This window comes from Nyctibius grandis, chromosome 1 (assembly GCF_013368605.1).
Source record: "Nyctibius grandis isolate bNycGra1 chromosome 1, bNycGra1.pri, whole genome shotgun sequence".
Classification (NCBI taxonomy): domain Eukaryota; kingdom Metazoa; phylum Chordata; class Aves; order Nyctibiiformes; family Nyctibiidae; genus Nyctibius; species Nyctibius grandis.
This window is the reverse complement of record NC_090658.1, coordinates 68,041,226-68,058,404: the sequence shown is the minus strand read 5'-3', so window position 1 is coordinate 68,058,404 and position 17,179 is coordinate 68,041,226. Positions and strand designations below refer to the sequence as shown.

At 41.1% G+C, this 17,179-nt stretch overlaps 2 protein-coding genes across 15 annotated transcripts in view; one reads left to right on the top strand and one right to left on the bottom strand.

Annotated features, from left to right (window-relative positions):
- Positions 1–12,338, bottom strand: part of EPB41L2 (erythrocyte membrane protein band 4.1 like 2) — a 140,849-nt gene extending 128,511 nt beyond the window's left edge. For 13 of the 14 annotated variants that reach the window (XM_068397098.1, XM_068396994.1, XM_068397058.1 and 10 more), the window contains exons 1-2: positions 12,234–12,338; positions 8,249–8,330 (exon numbers count right to left, since the gene is read on the bottom strand). The gene's annotated coding sequence lies outside the window, so the exon portion shown is untranslated. Of the gene's footprint in view, positions 1–8,248; positions 8,331–11,504; positions 11,574–12,233 lie in introns of those variants that run through there. The other variant, XM_068397001.1, reaches the window with a different exon arrangement.
- On the top strand, positions 11,575–12,606 carry LOC137660939 (uncharacterized). The gene has a single exon (XM_068396176.1). It carries the CDS (start codon positions 11,575–11,577, stop codon positions 12,604–12,606), a length of 1,032 nt encoding a protein of 343 aa, XP_068252277.1.
- Positions 12,607–17,179: the final 4,573 nt, after the last annotated feature.

Sequence of the window (17,179 nt, the reverse complement as noted above, 5' to 3'; positions counted from 1 at the left end):
GCCAGAAATATCTCAAGTGTCTCCTGCTCCAATTCACTCCTACATGGTGGTACATTTTCCCTCCATGCCATCATAGTTCACATACTGTTTCAGACTAATAATGCTCTGCAAAAATATGTTTAAAGAAGGCAGTTTCTGTAATTTTACTTTATGCTACTGAAAAGTAGAAATAATTATAATTTTAAGCTTGCAAAAATCTGATGACAAAACACGGTTTGTCTTTTATAAAAAAAGATAACTGCTAATACTCACACAACAGCAAACAAGTAGAAAAACAGTAAAGGTGGAATTCCCTTTATAGCAGAATTTTGCTATTCTAATAATACTTAATACTCATGAAGCTTTGTTTTGACAGATGTCAAAGTTGCTATTTTATGATTTTGTTTCTCTTTCATTTTAGAAGAGAAATATATACTGCAAAACTTTCCAACTTTGTTTCCATATAGAGATCAAACTAACATTGTTCTGTCATGTGAGAAAGTTACTCAAGCCTCTACAATACCATGGAACTTCGATAAGAGAATTTCCACAGTTATTTAAGTATCGGTTACATTCTTGAACTATCAGAGAATACTACTATACCTGAACACATCCGGGAAAAAAGACTTAATTGCACAAAATCAGACTATTTTGCAGTTGTGTAACAAAACTAGACTAATTCAAGTCATATTTGCCATGAAACACCATTGCAATGCGTAAGTATATAGGTGCCCTCTTCCTCAAATCAGGATGAGATACTTTCAAGAATTTAAGTGTCATCTGACAGCAGACCAATGCCATTACAACACACCACTGTCCCACAGATTCCCCACACACACACATAGCAGCAATAGACTGAGGTAAGCAACTGGCTCCAACACATTGGTGGGAGGCAGAACCTAAAGCTAGTCAGCAGAAGCTGTTCTTCTCTAAGAGAAATTAAAAACTTCACTTTCATAGGAAAAAAACAGAAACACCACACCACTTTGTTTCCCCAAAAAGAGGGATTGTCTTTATTCCATTTTATACTAAAAAAAAAAAAAAATGAGGGTAAGTGAAGAACAAGCAAGATTTGACAAGCTGCAGAAACGACAGGCAACACATCAGTACTACCTAGCACAGTGTAATTCAAAAGGGTTGAGAGAGCAGGATATTCCTCTAAAAGAAACTTTAAGTGCCTGATGCATTACTAAGTTTCAACTCAACTAATTACATACTAAAAATCATCTAACTTCACTAAAATTAAAAAACCCCAACAATCTTTTCCACTAAAAAGTTACCTCAAAGAGGGAAACCTGAAAAATTTAATTGAAAATTGATTCAATTTTAACAGAGAACTGCATCCAATGACAAATAGAAGGTAGACCAAAAGAAAATACCACTCAAGGAAAATACAGTGAATTCATAATAAAAAAAGACATGTCTTTAGTAAAGTTAGAAGCAACCAAAAAAATCCCATGACGACATCAATGTATTTTATAATACTGTCTTGCACTAGCTCCTGGTGCTTAAAACTTAAAGGGTTTTCCCTATTACAAGAACTAGAATAACTTCTTCATATACTATGTAGTACAAATTCTAACACACAAAATCCAAGTACTTCAGTCCTGCTTTGATTTTTATCATTGCTGAAAATACAAAAATTTCAGTTTTGAAGTGGTAGCTGATCAAAAGCACAGTCATTGTCTGAGTAGTATGGTCAGAGCAAAGAATTCACCTCCAACATGAACATGCAAAGTAAAAAAAAACAAAAAACCACACAACAAAACTTTATAAAATTTCCTGTATCTTCTATACGAAGCTTTTATCAACATGATTTTCAGCCTACCCTTACGGTCTTAAATGAAAGCCTTAGTTAACCATCTCTCCTAATGATAACCCACAAAACAGACAATACAAAAGATTTACAATACCTTAATCAACATATTTTTGTTAGGTTCCTGTTCAGTCCGGACTGCAGGGAAGTTGTTTGCCCTACACCTAAACAACAACTTTTTCCTCTACAATTTTTCTGAATTACCAACAACGTCCTGACACTTACCTCAAAATTTAAAAGCATTCCTCAAGAACAGTATCTCCTGGAAACCTATAGCCAGCAACAGCTCTAACCATCACTTAACTTAACTTAGCCCTGGATGAAGCTAGTTTTAGTGTGTTTGTTATTTTAAGCAAAGAATAAAGTTACATTGAATAGGATCTCTGAGAATACAAACTTTATTTTCCTTTGAGTTGCTAGCATAACTACGTGATCAGTTTACCAAGACACACCTATGGACAGAGCTATCTGAAACAAAGCTTCAGTCAGGAACTAAAAAACACCACCACCAACACCGCCCCCCCCCCCCCAAAAAAAAAAAAAAAAAAAAAAAATCAGTCAGAGGAAAACTGCATTCTTCCAAAAGAAATGCCTACGCTTTTACCTACTTGACATAATCAAAGGTCTGAAAATACAGAACATGAAATTATTTGTTGTGTCTTGTGCAGTTGTCCTGGTTTGGCCTAAACCAGGCCGATTTTCCTTTCAGTGATTTTTGCTTTCAGCTAAGTCTCCTCTAAGTAACTGCACTTTCTGAAACTAACTGCATGTTTGCAGACAGTGTCTGCCTCCAAGACTGATAACGCCTGAAGTTTGTAGTTATCGCTGAGGCACCGGTAGGGATGTTGTGCAGTAAGGCTCTTGCTGTACTTATTCTTAGAGAAACCAAGGTCACTGCTGAATTCCTCACTGCTTATGAGTGAAGAGCCGAAGGGGGGTTGCAGCTGCAGTGGGGAGCAGACAGGGCAGGTGACCCAAAATTGACCAACGAGGGTATTCCATCCCACACACGTCATTCTCGGTATAAAGTGGGGGGATCACGAGGGTCTCGCCCCTTTTCTGCTATGGCCGGTGTCCAAGGAGGACTCCGTCTGTTTTCCTGCTGCCCCCGATCCCGATCCGTGCATCCCTGAATCCAGCTCTCAACCGTTGCTAGGCCCAGCCTGGGCCTTCCCGGAGCCTGCCCTGCAGTGCCGGTGGTGACGTGGCTGACTTCAGGGGAGCTCATTCTTGGTTTTGTATATATATTTGTATATATTTGATTATTATTATTATTATACTCTTTTTCATTATTATAGAGTATTAAAACTGTTTTAACTTTCCAACCCAGAAGTCTCTCTCCCTTTTCCCTTTCCCTTTCCCTCTGGGGGGAGGGGGGGGGGATAACAGAGGGCATCTGCCACAGGTTTAATAACTGGCCCAGCTTTAAACCGTGACAGCAGTTAATTTAACTGCTTATATACTGATCCTTCTAGCCAGCATCATATACTGTTGTTATCCTTGGGAACAATACAACATAAAAACCCACTCAGAATTTGAAAACTAACACTTGCAGGAAAATCTCTTTAAGGTAACTATGTAAATGGAGTCTTAAAATATTTAACCAAAAAACTCAAAGAAAAACTGACTTGTCTTTAAAAACGAGTAAAAGAAGAACACCCTCGTGAGCTTTTGAACAGAAAGGATACACGGATTTTTAGTGAGTATCCTTTGCAAGCAAGCAAAGATCATTCAGCAGTAAAAGAAAGAATCAGGTTGATCCTAACTTCAATAAGCTTAACATCTAAATTGCAACATAGTAGGTTTTTTGCCTTTCTTTTTTTTTTTTTAAAAAAAAAACAAACAAACTAACAACAATTCACCAGGCAAATTAATCTTCCTACATCATTCAACAGTTTATGGATACAAGATGTTTCAAGCCAGAAAATTAGTGTTCATGACAGTGACTAAACATTTCATCCAATAAAAACTGTTTTCATCTGGTCCCATTCCAAAGTTTTAATGCTGCTATGTATGGCGTATGTCTCGCCCTTTATCAAAGGCATTTGACATACTCTAAAACAGCACCAACAGCTGGGGAATTTTATGGTAGACCAATCATCTTCATAGTAGGTGTTGCCTTAGCATGCAAGTTAAGAGAATGAAAAAAATATATTAGTATTCAGGGAAAACTGAACAAAAGGTCTGAAAAAGGCACAGGAGCTGCATAAAAGCAAAAAATGGCTGAAGCAAATCTGCTCGCAATACATCAGGAGCATGTTTTGCGTTTTTCACATTGGCTTTTAAAAATCCATTTACAGCCAGTAAGTGAAACACTTCTCATTCTTAGCCGAGTACTTCAAGTCTCATGATTCCTCAAGATACAGACTTTTGAAAAGTCAGCACAGTAAAATATACCTCAGCTAAAGTATGCTTTCTGAAATACAAGAAACGGAAGTCTATAATACATAACAGAGACAAGAAGTAATGCATCTTCCAGCATCATCCTTTCAGATCAGAGCTAAAACTGCACAAACTTTTGCTCCAGAAGGATGTGTCTCACATTTAATACCTGGTCTCCAGCTAAGACTGCAAATTCTGTCAGGATTTTTGAGCTTGTAATGGTCTAAGGATGAAAGTAAAACGTAGGGTTATGTATTTTTTACTAAATTTGCCAAAACAAGTGTGCATAGGTGTGTATGGGGGGCAGTGGTAAAGAAGTTTCTGTCTTCAGCTCCTTCAGGTCTTCAAAAAGCAGGAATACCCAGTTAAATTTGTTGTATATGGTTTATTAAAACTTGATTATTTGAATATACCACACTGGCACTCTCCCTAAGTCAGAACACTGTCATTAACTACTGTGTTCTGTAGTAAGATTTCGTTTTGTATTTGGATGAGGTTTTTAAACATGGATCTCTCCAGCAATGCAAGTCATTTTACAGAGTGTTTTTAATGAGAAGGAACCTTTTCTCCAAGCATTTTCTCACCTACAGCACAGGATTGAAGTATCCCCAGATTCACTTATGTATAGTTTCATTTCTGCTACATACAAGAACAATGTGCTGGCAATAGTGTAAACTTTTTTTTCCCCCAATACCTCAAGTATTCAGTCTCTACTAAGTCATTATTCTATTCTGCAGTTATCCCTTATGGATATCCCCCCCTATGGAACTTAAACAGCATCCTTACTTTCTGAAAGGACACTGGGACTAAATTAAACTGTGACAAAAAAAATGTAATGTTTTAATATGCTATGTGTTTCACCTTTTCTACTGCATGGAATTAAGAGATAAAGACTGAGAATATGGATTTCAGTCTTTAGAAATGTGTCTTACCCTTCTGAACAAAAATATTTCAATGAATTTGGAAAAAGTTACAATGGTCTCATGTTGTAAGCAAATATGATACTCATGGGGAGGGGGGGAGGAAAAGTAAATAAATCTGTAAGTGCACAGATCTCATTAAGCATTAATTGCTTTCTCTAAGACACATCCTCAAGTACACAGAGTAGAGAAAGCATACTGTGAAAGTGAGCCCAAATATCAAAACAGTTTAAGTTAATTAGCATGAAATAATTAGAGGTCCAAAACAGGTTTAATATTAAAATCATCTGCAGTTGGGGTTTGTAAAGAAGTAGTAGAGCATTGATACGTAGCAATCCCAGGCTTGATCCAAGCAGCCGCCTCTGACCGTTACATAGCTAACCTCTTGTCAAAGATTACTGCAATACAAGAGAGTTGACTACAAAAGGGACAAAGCAGCCTTAAGACCAAACATGAAATTAAGTACAAAGTTTATGCTACAACATTCTTTGGGTTTTGGTTTTGGGTTTCCCCTCCTCCTCTTTTCCTCCAGACGTTGGATTTTCTTCAGATTCATGGTCCAATAATGCAATATCCTACCAGGAAAAGTACCCAAAAAGCCATACAAGAAAAAAGATCCAGTCCTCTAAGAGAAGATCAATGATATACAGGCTTACTATTTTGCCACATTTCTTTACTTGATTTACGATGGAGCAATGGGAGTTACAGTGTTATTTAAGTACAGCATTTAAGTACAACTTCAAAACAAAGCCGAACGGGATAAAACAGCTACTTTCAACTGAGGAAAGAGCAAATAGTTCATTCACAAATAGTTTCTACAAAGTACAAAACACTGTATTTGGAAATTGAACAAGAATTTTCAGATCCAAAATTGAAGTGTTCAGATTCAAAGGAGTTTGCAGAACATACATAGTATATTCTAAAGTATTTTCTTAATGAATCCTTGCTTTTGTGAGTAACTGGAAATAATAATGTTTCAACAAACATAAAACCCAAGTGTCTATTTTTATCATTGAATTTTAATTTTGGTTTGATTTTCAGAAGAAGCAGGATACGTGCTGAGTCAATCAGAATTTAAAGGTCTGCCTATTACCAATTCAAAAGCTTGCAATAAGAATATATATTTTAAATCCCATAGAAAGGATAACTGAGTATTTCAAATTAGAAAAAGCTGTTCTAATTTTCCGTTGTGGTAAGAGATCACATCATGCATTTTAAATACATACTGAAGAATGTTATTAAAAATACAAAAACTATGTTCTTAAAATGTTGTAGTCAAATTCTTATCCAGGCCACTAAAAAGAATACCACCATTATAGTCTGTACTTCTCAAGCCACAGTAATGGGATAGCAGTAATTTACAGTAAAATCTGGTGTTACATTTAGCTGTACAACACTACTAATTACAGAGTCATTTCAACAATAAATATTTGGTTAAACTCTGCTTTGTCATCAGTGCAAGCAATTTAAGATGAAACCGATCTTTCAGAGAGCCCACACTTCTTTTTTGGAGTCTATTTTTATTTTCTGGTAACTGAACATCTTTCTTACAGAACATTTCTCCAGAACTGCTGCTTTGGAAACAGAAAACCACACAGACAATGTTAGAAGCAAAAGGGAAGATCAAACCTAGAGCACCAAGGCAATCCATAGTTCCCTTTAAACTGCCCTTAGCTATCCCTATTTTACTATTCAATGCCAAAGTCTTCTAACAATGACCTTACAGAGCACAGAGGCTGCATCACTTAGTAACAGCAAGGTAAGTTAAAAGACAGGCCTTATAACACCCTTCAGAAATAATCCAAGGAGGAGAAACCAAGACACAAATATGAGCACCATGGTAGACATAATATCAAATAAAACACTCAGTTAACCCCCTAGACACTGACAAAGAAGCCTCCAGTTTTAAAATTACGTTCCTCCTGCAACACTCCTTCACAACAAGGGCTACTATTAATAGAAGCACTACACAGATGAACAGCAGTAGTACCTTACCTTCATTAGAAAAAAAAAAAACAACCAAACGAAAAACCCAATGATACTACCTGCTTCTGAGAATATTCAGAGCTAGCCAATCAGTTTTTATGCAGGAGGCCAACTTAACAGAAGTCAGGCCCTCAAAGCATCTCACGCTTGAGTCCAGTCATGAAATATCACGCCATCATCAAAGTTGTGATGTTCAAAGCAAAGGGCAGGCATCTGAAATTCTCCTTTATGAAACCACATGAACATTACCTATAATTGCATAAGAATGAGAAAAGATCCAGCCCCAGCTTTCCTCCGGTGCTAAGAAAAAAAACAGGGTACAGGAGTGTTGAAGGCAAGAAGGTGAAGTGAATTATTTGAGAAGGGTAACAGGAGTTGAGTTTTGTTTTGTCGGGATTTGAAGTTTTACATATCAAGTCCACAGATTTCTTCTGATTGCTTCTATTTTCACGGTAGTATGTCAGATGTAAGCAACTCCATAAAGAATATAAAAAGGAGAAACCAAGCCATGAGCTGTAAACTGAAATCAGAGAGTGCTATTCAGCATTATTGTCAGCAATGCCCATACAGCTTGCTGGGCAGGTAGCAGCACTTGCAGAGTTGCTGTAACGCAGTGTTTGCAGAGTCCACTAAAACTTCAGACATTTTTTTTCCCCCCCCAAGTCTGTTTAAAATAAACAAGCATACATTCTTGCTGAGCTGTCCCACTTGCATTACATCCAAGTCTGTAATCTCATACCGTACACAGAACATACTTTCCGCATTTCACTAGCCAAACAGAATGGCTATTTTTGGATTACCCAATAGTAATTAATCAATATTCTGTTGATACGGCCTTCATTTAGTCTGTGTATCTTTACAAAGCACTCAAAGACAGGGTGAAGTCTATGGAGGAAATAAGTCACTAGTAAAGTTACCTTCACAGAAGATTTTATATCACAAACTTCTTAATTAAGAATTTAAGATTTGCTAAAGGTCAAAATATTTACTGTATCACTAATATGTTATTTCCTGTATATTACAAAACTGACAATTTAAACGATGTAAATTTATCACATCAACAGCAAAATACTTGAGAAGTTGAAACAGAACACAGAACTTTGACTAATTAGTAAATTCCGATATTGAATTTTCTGATATTAAAAAAAAATTTATCACAAGTTACCTTTAACTCCCGTACAAGTCTTGAAGATTAGTAGAATGCAATCAACTATGATAACTGGATAACAACACAATATCTTCTTTACCTATAAGAGAGTTAAACTTGGAGTCAAATTTCACTAAAAATTATCCCACCGAGTCAATTAGAAAACTAGATAAGCGAAAATGAACTGTGCTTAAATGAGAAATATCTTTTTTTAAATGTGAACACACTTCCAAATAGGAAGGGAAAAAAACCCACAATCATTTAACTTACACTTTGATTTTCTCTTTTAAAAAAAAAAATAGGAGTGTGGCAGTTGATTTTAAAGTCTAATGCTCTTAAAATCAAGAGGAGTCTTTTCTTTCAAGTTAAAAGGCCAGAAATAACCCCTTACGATGCAGTTTGACTTCTCATATAACCCAGGCTATAACACAATCACACGCTCCCACATCCCCTTTTTTTGCTCCCATCCCCTTTCTTGTGTCCAGCCATTGTGTGAGTATACTATGAACAGCTTTCCAACACTGCTTTTCTTGGGTTAATTTTGCCTGCAATCAGGAAGAAAGCCCACCTTCCCTCTTCTCACTCCTCTCCAACTTAAGATCAGTTCCAGAATGAAACCGCCATTTGAATTAGTAAGTCTTTCTCAGGGAAGCATTCAATCTTGCTTTAAAAATATCTAATGGCAAATATACCATACACTACAACCTTTGGTAAAATCATTTTTACCCTACTGAAATTTACACATGGTAAACAAAAACATAGAAAACTTGTCCTCTTTCAATAATTAATGTTGTATACTACTGACATATAACTATTAAAAATGTAAACCATTTAGAACCTTTTCCTGCCACTGGATCCTTTCATAGCCACTATTATCTGCTCTTGTCCACCATACAGGTACATCTATCACCATTTTACTTTGTTCTCTCTTTTTTAATCCTTAAATACATCAATCTTTTGTACTGAAACATGCCTCCCAGTTCTTGTAACTTTTAAAATTCTTTCAGGTTATTACTATCAACTTTCTAAAGTTTAATACCGGAAGTGAACACAGAATTCACAATGAAATCCCATAAGCACCAACCACAGAAATATTTTATTACCTTGTCATATATTTTATATGTTGTTTATACACCTAGTTTGATTTTTTTGAACGATGACTTGAAGAAAACTTATGTTCAAATTATTATTAATCACAACCCACAATACCTCCTTTACATGTCTGTACTTCACAGAACACACTCCCATTCTCCACCTACGACCCATGTTCCTCATCCTTAAATGAACGACTCAGGAGTTGGCCACATGAAAAATGTATTTTGCCTATATCCACACTCACTAAATGATTCAGATCATACTGAATACAATAAGTAATACAATTATTATTCTTCAGGTTACCGTCTCTAAATGAGAGCTATTCAGTCCACAGTGTTGTCACTAAAACTGCATTAACGGACATCAACAGGTCAGACTGGCTTCAGAGAGCTGCCTTTAGTTGCTGCTACTTTTTAAGTTATATCAAGAAGTGGTAACACATTTAGAAATTTCTTAAGAATTGACTGCAATTGCTGAAGACTTATCAAATTACAAGTGGAACAAAAGGTATATTTGCAAAGCAATGAAGCCTGGAAGCCTATTCCACGTAGCCTTGGCTGTAAAGAAGTTTGAACTCTCCTTCTTCTCCACTTTCAACATGTGCACACACAGAATACGGACATTTTTTAAAGTCTTGTCTAGACCATTCTAAATGACATTGTTACAATGCAAGCTCATCTGCCACAAGAACAAATTGTTGATATAAACTTTGAGATCCATAACCTCTGAAGACACGGAAGGGAAGGTCATCTTCTAAGCCCAAAGGGAATCAAACTCAGCAGCAGAATGCTGCAATTTAAGCAAGAGAAAGCAGCTCAACTTCCCACCATAGACGTTAACACCAGATAGAAAACAGCATGGCAAGCAGAAATGCAAACTTGTTGGAAGTGAGAAGAGTAGCAGCTGAAGCAGAACGCTTCGGCTGAATACCCTTTCAGGACCATTCCTGCGTAACCCAGGATGCCAAAGAACTGGTTCTGAACTGGCTCTGTTCTACAACCGCTTGGCTCTGCAGCTTAGGGACTGAATTTATCTGCCGTTCAAAACTTAAAAAGATCACGCCAAAGGATGAAGCTTTATTTTTTAGATAGTTCCTATTAAAGAAGTATTTTGTCATTTCAAACTCTCCAGGTCTGGAAATATGCAAGTTTATGAGAATTTGCTGAAGGCTAAGTTTTGCAGAACTATGTGTTTGTTGCGTTTCACTAACACTCTGGAAGCACCCGTGCTAGCAGACAGGAAAATGAGGCAGTGAAGCTAAGCAAAGCACTATATCTCAATGAAGAAGCTATAAATTACATGTTTTTAATTAAAAGGGGGTCTTAGACAGCTTTACAAGAAGAAAAAGCATCCTAATTGAACTTTTTGCTAGTCGTTACTGGTATCAAAGCACCTTAACCTAAGTTTACTCCCTAGCTGGCTATTACTTGTTCCCTGGCAGTGATTTATTTCAGAAGCTGTTTCTAGAAAACATAATCGTTAAGATAACAAACCCTCAAACCACGTCGCTTTATGTCAATCAGCAATCATTCATATAGTAACCTCCTTTACGTCCATTCTAGCCATACACATATACATGCACAATACTATTAACATCAAAAGGGATTAAGTTCAACTCAGTGGGATCTTCACCTGTGGAAACATCCTGCACTAAAAATGTTACCACAGTGTTAATAGTTCTTTTGAGAGTATTCAGACTCCACAGTACTGTAATCAAGGCCTTACAAAAGAACAGTAATAGGAAAAGAACTTTAGGCTTCAATTTATAAATATAATCTCAATTTTTTTTAAAGACCTCTGTGCATGATGTTCACACAGAGGCCAGGTCATCACATCTTGAAAGGTGGACTATTTTTTAAACATAGCAGATAAAGAACATACAGAAGGATTCTACACTAATTTTTATTCTAATCCTGAAGAGAAAGGAAATTCGGAATACACAGCCTTCCTCAATTTCACCTCCTACCTACTTATTGATAAACAGCTTCAGTGCAGGGTCCTATTTAACTCATTTTTCTGAAGTTGCTCACTTACAGCTGAAAGAAAGAAACAGCGCAAGATGCAAACAGATTAAGTTATCAGAATGAGGAGCGGTGCTCTAGGAGCAAAAAAAAAATTTAAAAAAAAATCTCCTCTCCTTGCGCAGTATTCACACGGCGGGTGCGGGAGAGTAACCCACCGAAATCAGGACAGATCTGGGGGGGAAAAACCCCCCCTCTCTTTCTTGCCTCGCAGCCTCAGGCCAGGAAATGGGAGACCCGAAAGCGCAGCAGACGCGAGGACGGCCGCCACCGCGGGGGCCCGTCCAGCCCCGGCCGGGCCGCCCTGACGGGCCGTCCCGCGGCGGGGCGGGCTCGCGGAGCGCGCTCGGAGGCTGCGGGCACTGCGCGCGGCGGCAGCTCCGCGAGGGAGATTTGAAACCCAGCGGCAAGGAGCGGCTCCGCGCGGCTCCGCCTCGCTGGCACGAGCGCCCAGACCTCTGGGGGCAGGGTGGAGTCAGCCCCCTCAGAGCCCCCTGCCCTCCCGAGGAGAAAGGAAGAGGCCCCACCGCGCGGAGGGGCTGCGGCACGGAGGTGATCGCCCCGACCACGGCCGGCGCCTCGGACGCGCTTCCTTGGGGCCGCTACCGCCCCCTGCCGTCCCCGCTCCTCCCACGGCCGGCCCCAGCTCTGACAGACCCCGACCTCCCGCCCGCCCAGCAGCAGCTCAGGGCCGGGAGGGAGGAGGCAGCTCTGCCCGTAGAACGAGCGCCCGGCCCGGCCCCTCCCGCGGCCTCCGCATCCCGCGGCGGACCACGGAGAGGGGGAAAACGCCGCCGGATACGGGGCAAGGCGGCCCCTCTGCGCACAGCCGTGTCGCCTCCCCCGCAGCGCCGCGACTGCCCGGCGCCCTCCTCCCCGCCACTCACCGCCGGCAGGAGGCCTCGCTCCGGGCCACACTCCCCCAGGACCCGCTCCCCGCCGGTACCTGCCGCCCAAACGGCCGCGGCTCCCGCTCACATACGAAACCGAAGTTCCCCAACGGCATCCGTCAGCCCAGCCGGGGAGAAACCCCCGCCGGCCCCGCCCCCCGGCCAATCCGCGCCCCGCCCGCCCCCGCGCCCCGCCCCCGCACCCCGCCCCCGTCTCCTCCTCAGCCGGGCCTCCTCGGCGCCGTCCCGCCGGCTGCCCGCTCCGCCCCCGCCTTCGCTGCCGAGACCTGCCCCCTCGCTATTGGCTGGGGCGGCCGTCAATCGTCAGGGCGGGTGCTTCGCCCCGCCCCCCTGCCTGGGCCACCCCTAGCGGCCGCTGCCCGTCAGGGGTTTGGAGGCTCTGGCCCGGCGGCTGTAGGCAAGCGGCGGGGTGGGCTGCGGGAGCGCCGCTGCTGCGCGGACATCCGCATCGGAGGGACGGCTGTCTGGGAGCGCCGCTGGCGAGCCAGGGCCCCGGCCGAGCGGCGTGCCGTGTCGCAGGAGCCGCCTCGCCCCTCCCCGGCTCGCCGCGCCTGCCGTGCGGGCGGTGGGATGCCGCTGTCCCCGCAGCGGTGTCTCCACGCAGACTCGCAATCCGCCGATGTTAGGCGGAATGAGCTGTCGCCGGGTGCGAAGGAGGCCAGCGGCAGCGCGGGCTCCGCGGGCGGGGAGCGCAGCAGCAGCTGGAGGGAGGGGATGACCTGTCTCAGCCCAGCGCTCCTCGGGCCCCGCGTAGATGCTACCTCCAGCCGCGTCCCGGGCATGGGAAAGAGATGGATACGCTGGAGGGAGCTCAGTGGGGGCCTCGAGGTGACCGGGCCGCAGCATCCCTCCCCTGCCGGGCTGCTGAGGGATGGGGCTGGTTCAGCCTGGGGAGGAGATCACGCTGGGGGGCTAACAGCAGCCCCCCAACAACCGCGGGGAGGTGGTCGAGAAGGCACATCCAGACTCTTCACTGTGCTGCAGGGTGGGAGACTGAGGGACAATGGACGTGAGTTGAAATGAGAGGTTCAGAGTGAGTGCAAGGAAAAGATTTTGCATGCTGAGGGCAGCCAGGCAATGGAGGGGGCTCCTCCGGGCGTTTTCCACACTAAGTGGACACAGCCCTGAGCAGCCTGGTCTGACCATGCAGCTGGCCCTGCTGTGAGCAGGGGGGTGGACTGGAGACCTCCTTACAACCTGAATTTTCTAATGATCTACAGTCATGATGCTTTGTTAAAGTATCTTTCGGATGCCTTTGTGTATGCTGACTGCTGAAAGGCCTGGATATGAAAAACCTGATGGAGTGCAAAGGGCAGCTGCTGTGCTGCACAGGCTGCAGGCCCCGGGAGTGCTGGGGGCAGTCTGCCCTTGGCATCTTCCCCACCTGCGGGCAACTCTCTTACCCTAGCCCTTTGGGCTTTCCTTTAAACCACATGTTAGCCTTTTCATTCTCTTTATAACTTTTCTTCCAGCATATGAAAGGTGTGTTGAGTCTTGGACCAAGAGGTGATGCTCTGGCCTGCAATTTGTGCATACACGTACAGGAAGGAAAGAAAAAGCTAGGAGAGAAATGTAGTACTAACAGGTGTAAAAAAACAAAAAACACCAAAAAACCCAACAAAAAAACTGTCTCGTTAAGAAAGCAAGGCCTCTTAGCTTTGATCTTTTCTCATTAAGAAAATTACGTTACATGCACTTGTACTGAATTTGCAAAATCCAGTACACGGTATATGTTGCCTGTATGACTTCAGTTCATCCCTTTTATGCATTATAACCTAAAGTTAACTATGGACTTCCCACTTCACCCTCGTATGCACACCGAGCCATGCCTTTTTATTGCACAGAATAGATTTTTCTACTTTGGAGCAGAGCTGTGCAGTAAAATAAGCTTATTTTCTATGTAATCCCTGTGTCATTTCTAGGAAAATTAGAATGGGAGGGGGGAAGAGCATGATCATGACTGAGGCTGCTGAAAGTTCTTCATAGAATTCTAAAGAAATTGTAAGATATTAAGTTTTCTTCATCAAAAATTTCCGAGATGCCGTGTGCCATATTGCTTGAATCTGATTTTGTGAAAGGATTGAGGGATGTGTTTTCACAATGCCAATCTTAAGATGCTGGGGTCTCATTTAGAGTGGCTTACTACTGAAAAGAAAGTCAACGGACAATATACCATAAATATTCTGGGTATTTCATAACATGTAAGACTGAGAAATCAAGTCCTGTTGGACACTGATGAGTATCTTTTCTTTAATCTTGGTGCTTCAGAAGTAAAAGCAACCCTTTTTCTTGAAGGAAATTAATGTAAGCACACAGAGAAGCAATGAGTCGGCAATGAATGGAGAGCAAGCAGTATTAGATATCTCTTCTTAATTCAGCATTGTTTGTTCTGCAGCCAGTAAAAGAGGTTAGGGACCAGTAATTAAAGAAGGAATTATAATGCATGTTCACAAGCAGTTTTAATTCTTACTAGCTATATTGCTTGATGTTGTAATCTTCACGTTTTATTTATTAAAGTGTATAATTTAAATGAAGCTAATTAAGTATTTTCAGTATCTCTTGCTCAAAAAGAGCATTAAAAAAGCCTTTAACTCTTTCAAAGAGGAGATGGAGTATCATTTTTCTTTTTCAGGAAAACCAGTCACTGTAGTTCTTTCTTTGATATAGCAGATGCTACAATTACCGCAATACCAACCTAGTTAGGACTTAATCTCTAGATGCTTTTTATACGCAGAGCAGTCTCTAAAACTCTATGTATGATCTTCCCTGGTTCATTCCTCAGATGCTTTAACATCTCTAAGCATGAAGGAATGATAGCAGAATATGCTCCAGTTCCTCAAGAAAATAATACAGCAGCTTCACATGCCTTCCTAAAAACAATAAGTACTACTTTTAAAAGCTAAATTTACAGACACAACAGGAGACACTTGGTCTCTGCAGCTTTCTGAGGCTACCTGAGTTTTCAGCATCCAAACTGCTTTTTCTTATTGCTAGCAGTTGTGTGGCTGCCAGTATTTAATACCATTGGCCTGAGCAAGTTTAATTGGCACAGTACAAAAAACAGCTGCGCCTGCAACAATCTTGTCTTCAATAAGGTTCCCAATGTTGCTAAAACCAGTGGAAATGCCTGTAGTGAAATTTCCCTAGATTAGAAAATTCAGGAAGACTTTAAAAGAAACTGCTTCAGACTTGCCTCTTTCTGCTCCTTTCCTCAGGGAGACTCAGACACCTCTGCTGAGAACCCCAGGTAGCGGTGCCCCCCAGAGAGGTTTATTTGTGCTGATGTTTCTTCTCACACTTGTTTTAGACTATTTGTTTCTGGAAAAATCTGCCTTTTGACAAAACTCTTCTTCTCTGATGTACAATTTTGGAAAAGTAAATAGTCTAGCAGTTTCATTGGTATAAAAAGCTATGTTTTAGAAAATATAAAATGTAATACAATTTTTGGTGTATGCTTTTCCTTAACTCTTTTACTGTGGGACATGTGTGGCCTAAGGAGTAGAAGGGTGTAGATAATTTCATAAGCAGTGTAATGAAACACCTGGGTAGCCAAATGAAGTCTATGTCATTCTGTCTACAGCATGTCAGGTGGTGATTTTCATAGTCTGCTAATTTTCAGATGTACTGCTGCTGCACTAGCACTAGAGAAATGACATTAATCCAGTTTTAAATACTCTCCTCCACCCTCTCTCCACTTTTCTGAGTTCATATCTAAATTTTGTGTAGGTGCCACAGTGATAAGAACTGTTACCAATCTGTCGTTGTACTCAACATGCAAAATTTCTTGAAAGTGCTGATCCAACCAAAGCACTGTTTAACAGAAATAAAGACTTCAGCGATACAACTGAAGGTAAGCACAGCAAATTTTAATCCTCATATTGGAGCTGCTGTCTGTACAGATTATAAGTCTGTAGTCAAAATGGTTGTTTGCTCAACTCTTGCGCCAGTAGGCTTCTCGGCTTTACCTAGATAACACTAATGTAACTCCCCCTTTATAATGTTCATCCTGCAAAGACTCCACATTAGCCTGGCAGCACAGCCCTCAGCAGTGCCTGTTCCAAAAGAAAATAAAAGAGGGGAAAAATATACATTTCCAATTGTAAACTATTTGATGTTAAAAGAAAACAAGGCGTAAGGAAAAATACTCATGCTGCCTTCTTGTATGTAAGGATTTCTCCATTTTAGAGATTTTGAAGAAGAAACAAAAGAAAAAAAGTTCCAAGAAATGGCTGACGTAAACACAATAAAACTGCATAATCTATTCCTACTACACTAATAAAACTACTGTTAAATTAATTTTTAGTTACTTTAACTTCAGTTATTCAGCACCACCATTGTCGTTTTTAATGTGTAAAATCCTGAGTGGTTTAGAAACCGGTCCTGAAAGAGTGTATATCTCCTTCTTCCATAAAGGTTTCTCATAGATGGGAATAAGCTTCTAGAAGGCTGCTTTCTGGAAAGGAAATATATCTCCTTCTTTGTGCAGAGGTCCGTCTGCTGGCGTATCTGCTGGCATCCAGCAGGGTTCCAAAGCATTGAAAAAACATGTGAAAATATCTTCCATAATTAATAGAAAACATGCTACAGCATAAAAATTTGCACTAGGAAAGGTGCTCCTTTTACCTGAAATTTTAATGTGATAAACCTGCATCATCAATCAAGACCCTCTTCACAGACAGTATTTTCAATCTATTGGCACACGAGGTTTCACGTGCCCAGTAATATGATTTGTATGCGGCATCTCAGGGTTACACAATTAATACACATGCATGAAGTCATGTCGAAGGTACCCTTTGGCATCGCAGGAGTGGATGTTGCTACTACATTTGATTGTTGGTCAAGGAATGCCCCTTCCAGTTGGGTACTTTTTAATGTGTGATTCTGCTTTGCGTTTCTGGCAGTAGAACAGTGCAGTGGATTCC

Excerpts from the sequence above, each read along its gene's own strand:
- LOC137660939 (XM_068396176.1), top strand. The coding sequence starts at position 11,575 with ATGGGAGACCCGAAAGCGCAGCAGACGCGAGGACGGCCGCCACCGCGG.